The sequence below is a fragment of the Sceloporus occidentalis genome, unplaced genomic scaffold (assembly GCF_023333645.1).
Source record: "Sceloporus occidentalis isolate IW3139 unplaced genomic scaffold, rSceOcc1.0.p SCAF_5, whole genome shotgun sequence".
NCBI lineage: Eukaryota > Metazoa > Chordata > Lepidosauria > Squamata > Phrynosomatidae > Sceloporus > Sceloporus occidentalis.
The window spans coordinates 101609863-101622099 of record NW_028316985.1 but is presented as its reverse complement, the minus strand read 5'-3'; the positions used below and the strand labels follow the sequence as shown (position 1 = coordinate 101622099).

At 42.7% G+C, this 12237-nt stretch overlaps 1 protein-coding gene across 4 annotated transcripts in view; it reads right to left on the bottom strand.

Moving 5' to 3' along the window:
- Window positions 1-8318, bottom strand: part of LOC149312593 (PHD finger protein 21B-like) — a 223410-nt gene extending 215092 nt beyond the window's left edge. For 3 of the 4 annotated variants that reach the window (XM_089524934.1, XM_089524936.1, XM_089524937.1), the window contains exons 1-2: window positions 8205-8318; window positions 7080-7145 (exon numbers count right to left, since the gene is read on the bottom strand). In XM_089524934.1, coding sequence (XP_089381060.1) covers window positions 7080-7145; window positions 8205-8258 — 120 coding nt within the window. In that variant the 5' untranslated portion in view covers window positions 8259-8318. Of the gene's footprint in view, window positions 1-7079; window positions 7146-7534; window positions 7604-8204 lie in introns of those variants that run through there. The other variant, XM_089524935.1, reaches the window with a different exon arrangement.
- Window positions 8319-12237: the final 3919 nt, after the last annotated feature.

Genomic DNA, 12237 nt, shown 5'->3' with positions numbered 1-12237 from the left:
AGAGTCAGTCAAAGAGTAACAATTATTTATGTGTAAATAATAAGGGATAGCTAAGAAATGAAGCAGTATAGAAGTGAATGGAATGCACATAATGTCTTTCAGGAAGACTTGTTTTTACTGCTTTGAACCAACACAGACTTCTCTGAATCCAGAGTTCATCAGTAGTGAAAATAATGATTTTTCAAGATCTAATTTATCAGTCAATATTGATGTCATGTTAGACAGTATCTGCATAATTATTATGTAAGAAATCACCTAAAGGAATTCATGTATGCTTAAAAAAGCACAGGCCAAAAAAAGAAAGAAAGAAAGAAAGAAAGAAAGAAAGAAAGAAAGAAAGAACAGCAGAGCAGTTTGAACATTTTGTTACAGCACAAGTTTGCTTTTCAAGAAAGGCCTTTTATTTACATATACATGCTTGTTTCATGACAGTATAGATAAAAATGTTACCGCTGCTGTGTAAGTGATGCAGATTCAAGGTGTAAAACCACTGGACCAAGTAATGGAGTCTTCACACATCATATCATGTTAAAGAGGAAGTAAGCCCATTCTCAAAAGTTATTATACTTTATCAGATGTAGAATATATAGGTATACCAATATTTTCATGAACTCTCTTTAGATCAAAATAAAGTAGTGATTCAAGAAAGACCTCTTCTATGATACATTTTTTAAAAATACTTCGTAAAAGGTAGGAAAAATTAAAATTACTCTTAAAATCCACAGCAAACAGCAATCAGTTTTATTCTATAAACCCATGTTTAAAATGGATGTTATCCCCAAAATTCTTCACATTTGTTCTTGGAAAGCTTCACTTCTATATATGGTCAAAATACGATTCTGGTACATCATGACATTATGTGGCTATGATATGATAGCTATGAAGTTGCACTCAGGCTCCAGAGCTGCAACCTACAGATTATGCCAACTACTCTTGGTTTGTTGACCCCAAGTGTAGCTCAAGTGTAACAGGGCTGGAGTCCAGTGTTCTGTCCTGGCACTCTCCAGGTCTGCAAGGACTACTAAAAAATCCAAAAACAAAACTGGAAGTCCAATTCTACTTTTGAAACATGATTGTTTTAAATAAAATAAAATAATGCAAAGCAATGTCACCTATTTAAAATGTGAGTCAGGCCATCCTCTTATACCTGGAAAGAAAATGGGAGTTGGACAAATAGCACTCTGACCACCTCTGATTTACCATTTTAAAAATTGTTTGGTACTCAATTGAAATCAATGTGAACCAAATGCAGCTAATTAACAATGTAACTCCACATGTATCTACTTAGAATTTTATCCTGTGAAGACTGATATATATTGCAAGGGAAGAATCAACGATCCTAGTAACAATGGCATGGACTAATTCAGTTATATTGTCCTGGAACAAAAAATGAGGTTAGAAGTTGAAAACCAGATATGAGCAGATGTGCTCACCCAGTTAGGCAGAATTGAAGGGGCTTCACAGTGTGTGGTTGAGATGATGGTGTCAGGTGGAGGGTTTGGGGCTGTTGGGTACTGGAGAATATTTAGGACAAATCAGATGCATACAAAAGGGGATGTATTTCTCTGGAACCATAATGAAAACTGTTTATTATAGAATAAAGAATACAGGAGTGGGTATAGTGGGAAACTGGGAGAGCGGAGAAAACCAATGGGATATGGCCATTGCTGGACAAAAGCTCTATTAATATAAAAATGCAGCAAAGGGGCTTAAAACAGGACCCTGACCAAAAGCAGACAGCAGTGGGGGAGTGCCAATTGAATATACTGGGGTAATGTTGCTATATATGTACAAGATGGCATAATCAAAAGAGGCAGATTTTATGCCAGAATAATTATAGTTGGCAACATCAATCCCCAAAAGCAATTCGGTCTCGGGAAGATATTATCATACTCCATGCACCTGACCAAAATGTTCAAGGTAGTCTTGAAATGAGAGTCAATGTGGTATAGTGGTTTGAGTGTTGGACTGGGACTCAGGGAGATCAGGATTTGAATCCCCGCTCAGCTATGGAAACCTACTGGGTGACCTTGGGCAAGTCACACACTCTCAGCCTCAGAGAAAGGCAAAGCAACACTCCTTCTGAACAAATCTTGCCAAGAAAACCTCATGACAGGTCACCATAAGTTATAAAATGTCTTGAAGTCACATAACAACAAAGTCTTGAAATGGAGAATGAAATCCAGAAGGCCCTCAATAGAGAGAGTGCTGTAGCTGGATTGTATGTGCCAGTCATATAAAAAGAGATAAAATTTCTAAAAACTTTACACAAGTGTTTCCTATAAGAATAGGTTGTGCAACCCACCAGGATGGAGGCGGGGATATTGGTCTGTTCCTTAACTGATGCAAGGGATTTCAATGGAAACAGTTAAGTGTGCTATCAGATACGACTTGTACAAGTGAAAGAACAGTTGCCAAGGAAGTTTATCTGTCACATTTGATTGCAAAAAAGAAAACTTCTCAAAAACGAGGGTATTGGTAAAAAGGAGTTGACAGTAGAGGTTAAAGGGGTCAGTTCTCTCTGTAGCACGTGTGAGTTGTTCAAAACGATGATAACAGAAGTGAAGTCACAATGTATAGAGTACTGCAGGTCAGGAAAGATAACAAAACATCAATGTAATTAATAAGCAGAATGGAAGACTTGCCCAGTGCACAGAACAGTAAGGAACACAACAGGAGATGCAAAAAGAAGATTTTGAAGTGCTGTTTCCAAAAAGAAAAAAAAAGCAACCTTAAGATTAACATCAGAAGTAGGAAAGTGCCCAGAGAAGTAGGCAAACACATTCTACAAAGAGCAAATCAAACAGAATGTTATAGAAAGCGGCAGAGATGGAAGAAAAGTCCAGTGAACTCTTCAAGCCTGTCTTCACTGAGAAAAAAACAGAGCTTGTGCAGAGCACGAGTCTGAAGCACTGGAGCAAAAACTGAGGATAAGAGATGGAATTCTAGGCCTGACCGCACATTTAAAAAGCTCAGACAAAACACCATGTTCGTATCCATCTAAATGTTCTTGAGGAGGGGCAACCTAGCAGACATTGTGCAATTTGAAAGGGCAAGTAAAATGCTGCTCCGTGAGGAAAGGTTGTAATGTATGGTGCTTTTTAGTTTAGATACAACTAAAGTAAAACTTTGAAATTCATTACAGTAGGGGTGGATTCAGCAAATTCATGACTGATGACCACTGTCATGAAAATAATTTGCTATATCCAGAATTAGTGACAGTATTCCTTGGGATGCCAGTCATAATACAAGAGTGGTTTGTTGCGCTCCTGTCCTGTTTGTGGGCTGTCCATTGGCAACAGATTTGCTACTGTGAGAAACGGGATGCTGAGCTACATAGGTTTTGCTCTGATCCTACAAGTTAAGTTGTAATTAGTTATTTTCTTAACTAAGTTGTTTTCTTAACTAAGTACAACCATAGTAAGCATGACGAACTTTCTTCTAGACTGTGGCCAAGATAACTGGTCAGAGTTTTATTTTTCTCTTTCAATTTAAAATATGCATACAAGCTTAAAGTATTTAAAATATGCACACAAGATGAGTGTTTCTAGACTGTGCAGTCCACACAAACACTGGTCCAACACACTGCAGAATTAATCCAGTTTGAGACCACTTTAACCACCCTGGCTCAGTGCTAGGGCATCCTGGGAAATGTAGTTTATTGTGGCACCAGAGCCCTCTGACAGAGAAGACTAAATGTCTCACGGAACTACAATTCCCAGTATTCCCTAGCATTAAGCCAATTAAGTGGTCTCAAACGGGATTATTTCTGCTGTGCGTTTCAGACCAAAGTCACCAAATGACCCCTACTAAAGTCACAAGACTTTGGAAGAGTAAGGGGATTGCCAAAACATGCCACCCAGTTACAGGTTGGCACCAGTGCCTTCCACACAGATGGAGTACCTGTACTACTAAAGCGAATGGCATTTTAAAGATGTGGAAGGGAACTCTGAAGTTGGCATTAGTCATCTGGATTTCTAGGGTTTTCTGTTTTTTGAATTACTTGAGCTCAGATCTAGAAGGCTCCAGCAAACATTTCACTTCTGCTGAAATGTACAGTCTGAATGCATTGCACTGTATTCCACCTGTTCTGTTACTATAGGGCTTTCCTTTGGAGAATGAGGATGATAATTGTGCCAAAATGTAACTTTACAGATTTTGTTGGCTGCATCCAGGCTGAGGCCTTAAAACTCATGTCACTTGTGGGTGTGATTTCCTCTCCAGCCCCCAGAGGTGACAACATGCACTATATTGGAGACACTGCCTCAGCATCTCGCCTTTGACCATTGTATAAGCTCTTGTTGCATAAAACAGGCAGAAGAGACGAGCACACACTTTCCTGTACAAGTAGCAGTTGAATCCAAGGGCTGGTTGTTCGTTATGTAATCTTTAACCGAGGGCTTTTCTTTTAACGGGAGTAACACTGGGGCCATTGTTTACTATTAATTCAGAAAGAGTGGACTGAGATTGGACGCACCTTTCCACATCCTGCATTCTTATCCTTACCTAAATTCCAGCACAGCACATAACAAATACCTTCCCATTGACTATCCTCATAAAAAAAAATTAAACAGCCTTGAAATAGTTGTTATAATACGGAAAGGGACCATCGAACGAATGCGCGCTTTAATGCAGTAAAACTATTTCCCACTGGAAGTGAGAAAAACATAAAAATTGGGCAAGGTGAGGCTGTTACCTTGTTTTAAACAAATCCTCTCCTCGGTGTGCTAGCAGAATCGATGGAACATGCTGTTTTACCTTGCCAGCCTTCTAAGCTATTGAGAAATACCTTCTTTTTCTTTTTTTAATCTTTTTTTAAAGCCCTCCCTCTTTGGTTTCCCCAAGAAATATCTACGGATCTGATTTTATTCCGTCCAGCGATTAAAACAAAAACAACACAACATCTTTGTGCTGTGCTGTGCTGTGCTGAGTAGGGCCTTCTGCCTTCCCTCCACTCCCCCTGCTTCCAAAAAGGAGGAGGGATGGGAAAAAATGGCATCAAAGCAATCAAAATGGTAATGCTAAGCATGAATGGGGCCCCATCTCCTCCTCCCCCCCTTCGCCTTTCAAACTCTGCAGACTTTTTCTCCATGTTGGGAAGAAACCAACACTCACACATACACACATACACACACACACCCCTTCCTCACAAAATGGAAGCTTCCACTACCAAACCGAGAGAGGCTGACAAATTGGGGGGCTGCGATCAATGGAGATGGGGAGGGGAGGGAGGAGGGAAATGCTCTTACACACAAATATACACACGCACACACCACCATCATCACCATCCTCCTCCATGCTTTCAATAGGAGACAAGTCACATAGACATAGGGGTTGAGTTTTCAACTTTAAGCATAACTACATCAGGGGGGAAGGGAGGGAAGGGATTAATCCAATGCAAAGATGAAGACCCCTCCAGAGGAGAAAAAGATGGCTGCCCCTCCTCTTTTTTAAAAGGCTCTCTCTCTCTCTCTCTCTCTCTCTCTCTCTCTCTTTCTCCCTCTCTCTCTCTCTCTCTCCTTCTCTCTCTCTCTTTCTCATTCTCTTTCTCAATCTTTCTCTTTCTCCTCTCTCTCTCTTTCTCTGAATCTCTTTCTCTTTCTGTCTTTTTTTGCTGGGAGCTCGAGGGCGCTGTTCCAAGTTTTTTGGTGCTGAAAGAGGCTGCCGCATTCCGAAGGCATGGCGATCGATGCCTCCGGAGGAGAAAGGGGAAGAAGGGAAAGGCAGAGGAGGGCGAAGGAGGGGGAGAAGGAGGGAGAGGGGCGATCTCCTCCGCCAGAGGGGCTTTGGGAAGGGGGCAGAGGGAGGATGCAGGAGGGGAGGGGGAGAAGGGGGAAAAGGGGGAAAGTTGGCTTTCATGGGGGGAGGAGAAGGGGAGGAGGGGAGGGACCAGCCCCATCACTGCCTTCTTCTTCTTCCTCCTCCTCCTCCTCAGATGCCTAGTAAGTACAGGGGGAGGGGGCTGGGGTGAGTATGAGTATGAACGTGAGTGAGTGAGAGTAAGTGTGTATTGTGCTGAAGCTGCAGGGGGGGGGGGGTGGCATCTGTCCGCGGTGCTGAAATCAAAGGCACAAACCCACAACTCCTCACAAATGCAGGGCAACTTTCTTGCAGCTGGTGGGAGAGGGGAGGGTGGGTGGGGTGGATGGGAGAGGACCAGGGTCACCCACTAGCAGCAACAACAACAATACACACACACACAAATAAAGTTTCTTTGGAGCAGGGTAGTGCTGTCATCCTCTCACTGTTTTTCCACACACACACACACACACACACACACACACTTCTATTTGGATTGGCTTCACACTAGGCAGTAGTGGGGAGGGAGTGTGTGTGTCTGCGTGTGAGTGTGTGGATGTGTGTCAAAGTGTGCCCCAGATGACTCCAAAGAGAGTAGATGGGATGCAGGGAAAGAAAGATGAAAACGCCAAGTGTGTGTGTGTGTGTGTGTGTGTGTGTGTGTGTGTGAATGGGAGAGGGAGGGGAAAGAGAGGAGACATCTCTCTCTATCCCTCGCCATTGGAAATAAACATCCTTTTCCGAAACCAAACCAGAGATCCAGGCTTCCCAAATGGGTTTCTCTCCTCCTCCCCCCAACTTCTCCATCCCCACATTCCCAACTCTTGGGAGGGAGGGAGAACAAAAGTAGCCAAAGCTCAAAGAATTTCCCAGGTCTCCCCCTCCTAAAACATGTCGACCAACTCAAAATGGACGCCTCAATGTGTGTGTGTGTGTTATTTTTATTTTGTACAAAAGAGGGGAGAACCCACCACTTTCTAGCTCTCACTTCTCTCTTTCAGTGTATTAGGATCATGAATATAAAGACATTTCCAGGCAAGGCAGAGAACTAGAGCTGGCTCTTTCATCTTGAAAACCTTCTTTTTTGTTTCTTTCTGACTTCAGGCTGTCTTTGGTAAACATGAGTGTTTTATTCACATTTCTCAGGCTCTGTCAGAATGCTTAGAAAGTGCATTGCAAAGAAAGAAAGAAAGAAAGAAAGAAAGAAAGAAAGAAAGGGGGGACAAAACAACAACAAAACCTCGTCCAAAGACATAACAACTGGATCGATGGGTCCTTACTTGTTTTTCATTAAGAGCTGCTAGTCTCGATTGCCTCTCGTGGATCGGTTTCTTAAGAGCCCCGTTCTGCGAAATAACAACAATAAATAAATAAATAAATAAATGGCAATAAAACACAGATATTAAAAGCCAAAAAGTGCCAACTCAAAGCCAGTGAAGAGTAAAAAAAAACAACAACTTGCCTCTAGGAATGTCTGAAAACAACAACAACAAACAACAAACAACGAGGGGGAAAGCATGCACAATAAAGAGAGAGATAGTAGTAAACCCTTTCAAAGTAACAAAAGCTTAGATAACAGTCGGGTCTTGGAGGAAAGTGATCGAGACACTGATAAAGTTTCCCGGCACAACTTAGGGCAGCGGAGCGAAATGCCAGAGAGGCTGAGGTTTGTTTGTTTGTTTATTTTAATTAAACAACAACAACAAACACCCCAGAAAGAGAGGTCTGCATTTACCTGTGGCTCTTGCTTCATCTGTGCAACTAGTTTCTTTTTCTCTTTCTCTCTCTCTCTTTTTTTAAAGGCAAAAAGAAATGGATGCGAAAGTGGTTTTCAGATGTGATGGATTTTTAAAAATGTACCCAGGCGAGTGTGAGTGTGAGTGTGTGTGAGTGTGTGAGAGAGGGAACAAAGAGGCAAGTAAACACACCGCGGAGTCGGTTGCGAGCCAAGGCTCATAAATATTCAAGTCTCGTCCTAATCTCTTTCCAACACAGAGAGAGAGAAAAGAGAGAGAGAGAAAAAGAGAGAGGGAAAGAGAAAGAGAGAGAGAGAGAGAGAGAGAGAGAAGCATCCATCAACCCCTGCCAAAAAAACTCCACCAAAACAACCTGCCAAACTACTTTGGCCAAGTGGATCACAAACCCCATCATCATCCAGATCGCACAACAAACTCCAACTCCCAGAATTCCATAGCACTTGAGTCAGACAATGAGTCAAAGCGGTGCCAAACTGGAGTATCTCTCCAATGTGGATGCAGCCTTTGTCCCAGATTTTCATTCACTGATTATTTCTCTTTCTTCCTTCCTCTTTCTTTCTTTCTTTCCTTCTTTTCCTTTCTCTTCCTTCCTTCCTTCCTCTCCCCCTCCCTTTCCACTCTTGCTTCTTCTGTCCCTTCTGGCATTACCTGGTGGCACTGGACTTCCACTTGGAACGCCTCTTGCAAGCTCTGCAGCTCCATCCTCTGCCTCCAACTTGCCTTGGGCCAGTCCCAGCAGGGAAGAAGTTGCCTGGGCCTGCCTGCCCCCTTCAGAGAAGGCACCCTCCCAGCCCCAGACCCCTCAGACCCCCAACAAAACAACTCCTCTGGGCTGCAAAGGCAAGTTCTTCCCCTCTTTGCTTGGGGAACCCAGACCAATCACTCACTTTCCGCCAAACTCAAAATGGAGAGGGGGGGGCTGAGAAGCTGCCTCCTTTGGGCTGAGCCCCCCACCCCTCCGCCCCCTTTGCCCCCCCACTCCTCCTCCAGGGCCCCCCTGAACCCCCCTTCCCCCCTCCTCTGCCCCCCTGAGGACCCCTGAGGAGACTTGAGGGGGGGCAAAGGAGGGACTATATTTCCTCCGCCTGCGCGCGCCTTGATTTCACTTTGCCTCGGGAGAAAAAGTTGTGCCACGGCTGTCAATGCTAATTCGGAGTTGCCCGGATGGAGAGGGAGGGGGGAGGAAGAGGAGGAGGAGGAGGAGGAGGAGGAGAGAGAGGGAAGGGAAAGGAGCCCCCACGGAGCATGCGCACTAGAGAGGCAGAGAACAAGGCAGGGAGGGAGGGAGAGGAGGAGGAGGAGGACCAACTCTCCATCAACATCACTGGAGGAAGTTGGAAAGGAGAGAAGGGGAAGATGCTGGGCCAAGGGAGGCTCTCTCTCTCTAGGCCCACAGTGGCCAAGTTATGGGCAGAAGTATGCAAGGCAGCCTTATTAGAGGGAGGAGGAGAGATTAGTGGGAGAGGGAAAGGGCTGAGTGGGTTATTATTATTATTATTATTATTATTATTATTAAATTATTGTTGTTGTTTCCACTCCACCAAATGCATCTGAGGAGGTAGGCTGGAGTCTACCAAAGCTCCTGCTGCCCACTCCTTTCTTTCACTGACTCTCAAAGGTGCCACAAGATCTCTCTGCATCATCATCACCATCATCATCATCATCATCATCATCATCATCATCATCATATCCAAGTACATCTGAGGAAGTAGACTGAAATCTATAAAAGTGCATGCTTGTTTTCTGCTGCTTGTTTTCTGCTGCTGCAGAGCAAGCTTGTTTTTTGCTGCTCCAGAGTCTAGGACCCGGAGCAATGGATGCAAGCTGCAGGAAAAGAGATTCCACCTCAACATTAGGAGGAACTTCCTGACAGTAAGGGCTGTTTGACAGTGGAACACACTCCCTCAGAGTGTAGTGGAATGTCCTTCCTCAGAGGTCTTTAAACAGAGGCTGGATGGCCATCTGTTGGGGATGCTTTGATCTGGATTTCCTGCATGGCAGAATGGGGTTGGACTGGATGGCCCTTGTGGTCTCTTCCAACTCTATGATTCTATGCTGCCAACTTCTTTCTTTCAATTTGTCTCATGGTGCTACAAGATCTCTCTGCATACTGATTCCGCACACTAACACAGCCATATCTTTGAATTCTGTTATTATTAAAGTTTATAAGTTTACAAAGTGCTTTACATAATGGCAGCCCAATACAATTGAAAGCCTACCTAAAAGCAAAACAAATCATAAAGTTAAAGCATCTTAAAATGGTAATAACCAGTAAGCTGTAAAACAAAACACATTCAAACACACGATCAGAGTGTCCTCCTTTCCCCAGGGCATGTCCTCCATTCCAACCTTCTGCCCGGGAGGAATTTCAAAAGGTCCTCCATTTTGAACAGGATTAAGAAGCACGTATTTACTTTTCTATGAGTGCGTTCAACTATTATTATTATTATTATTATTATTATTAAAGTTTTATGATATAAACCACATTTAACAAAAGGACAAACAACTAACCAAATATATAAGCTATAACAACAAAACAACATGCAAACAATTTTAAAATACATTACAAAGATAACTACACAACACCATATCGGCCAAATATCTGTTGTTTACTTAAATCAACCTTTCTAGCTTCTCGCATCATCAAAAAAGTTTCTTAAACTTTAGACTTCCGTATATTTCTTCATCATCATTACAGTTCTTTTCGTTTCATTATTTATAAGTAGTGTTCCTACCAAATTTTAATTTTCTGCCTTATACGAGCTTTATTGTTCAGTATTCTCTTGTGTTTATTTACATGAATTTCCATCCTTTTTTCTTTCCAAATTCTATGAGGCCGTTCCATTCATCTGAGTTGTCTTTATCTCTTGCTGTAAGTAAGTCCATATCTATTGCCTTGACTCCAATGAGCATAGGGAGAAGGCTGGCTATTCTAGCATGGCCAGCCAAGAAAAGTTATGTTGTATGTCTATGATGTAGTGCAGGCCCATTTTAAAAACAAGAAATAAGACTCCATAGCAAGGGGGGGCAGGTTGTGGATTTCCAGATGTAGGTAGGCTACAATCCCCATCAGGTTGAGCCAGCACAGCCAATGATGAGGAATGATGTGAGCTGCAGTCCAAAATGCCTGATGGGCCATCAGTTGCCCATCCTTGTTTCTTAAGTATTCAGGCTTAAAACAAAAGTTTGATGTTGTATACTAGCTAGGCTATAGATCTATGTCCTATACCACATTGTAAACAAAAATATTTATATCCTAATCTGTATTAAAGGTTATAGCACTTACTATGTATTTCCAGCATATTTTAGTTTGATGAAAATTCTTTAACATTTTAAAATGTAGTAGCATCACCTTTCTTTTTTTAAAAAAAATGTATGTATAAATAGGAACACTTTAATTACATTTCCAAAACTTACAAGATGGAAGGGCTTCCAGTGCTTTTGTGGCTATTGCCACACTGCAGAATTAATGCAGTTTGACATCACTTTGTTAGTCATGGCTGCATTCTGTGAAATCCTGGGATTTGTAGTTTGATGTGACACCAGAGGTCTCTGACAAAAAAGGCTACATATCTCACAAGAAGACACATCCCAGAATTCCATAGCATTGACCCATGGCAATTAAGGGGCTCAACAGACTGTCCTGAAGGGGCGGCCAAATGCTGCCCCTTTCCTAGCCGGATCGGGGCTATGGTCACCTAACGCTGCAGGCTGATCAGGCCTTTTGAAGGCATAAAAAGGAGCCGCAAAAAACAGCTTCTTTCTGTGCCCTCAAAAGGGCGCCATAGCTGCAGTGGCACAGCTATATGGTGCTCCTTCCGCACTGCGTCATATGGATATGCTGGAGGAGCATCATGATGTATGTAGTTTGTGAGGCGCAACGTGTGGTGTCATGGCACCCTGGGGGCAGAGTCAGGGCATGCGTCATCTGGACGTGATGCCTTGACTCTGTCCCCAGGCTGGCCTTTCAGGCCGGTCTGTACAGGACCTAAATCAGTTAAGTTGCATTAATTCTGCAGTATAGATATAGCCTAAGTTTCTCAAGCTTGGAAAGAAGCAGGACAAATGAGAAAGTTGGAGTAGCCACCAGAGCCACAGCAGTTGATAATAACCTCTGAAGATGGATTCTAGAGAAGCATATAGTTTGCCAGAAGCACGTTTCCATAATGATGCAGCTTTCCATATTTCACCAACATTTCAGGTCTCTCTTTCACTCTCTTCCTATAAGTAGACAGCTGAACTCAGACGCTGAACTCAGATGCCGCAGAACTGGAATTCATAAGCATGCTTATTCAGCCCTCAGTGCTTCTGAGCTCAATTTTACTATTTTTTAACTACATGAAAACACACAAGTTTTATATAGTGCAGCTACCTCTTAATATGTTTCCTGGATCTGAAGATACTCAGTTTAGCCACAACAGAGGAATCCTAAACAAGAGGGAACTATGGACTGGGACTTAGCTCTTTGAGGTTTCTACCTCCAACTCTTTATAGGACTATAATTGTCTGAGTTTTATCCATTTAACACCTAAAGGTTTTTCCAGATGTAGCAGTACAGATTTCTTATTAAATGTAATGTTCTCTGCCCAATTAAGAGGCCTATGGCTTCATAAGAAACAGAGATACCCTGAATTCTAGGGTAAGTTTACCTCTCCAAATGGATTTTAAATTTTACTGTCCT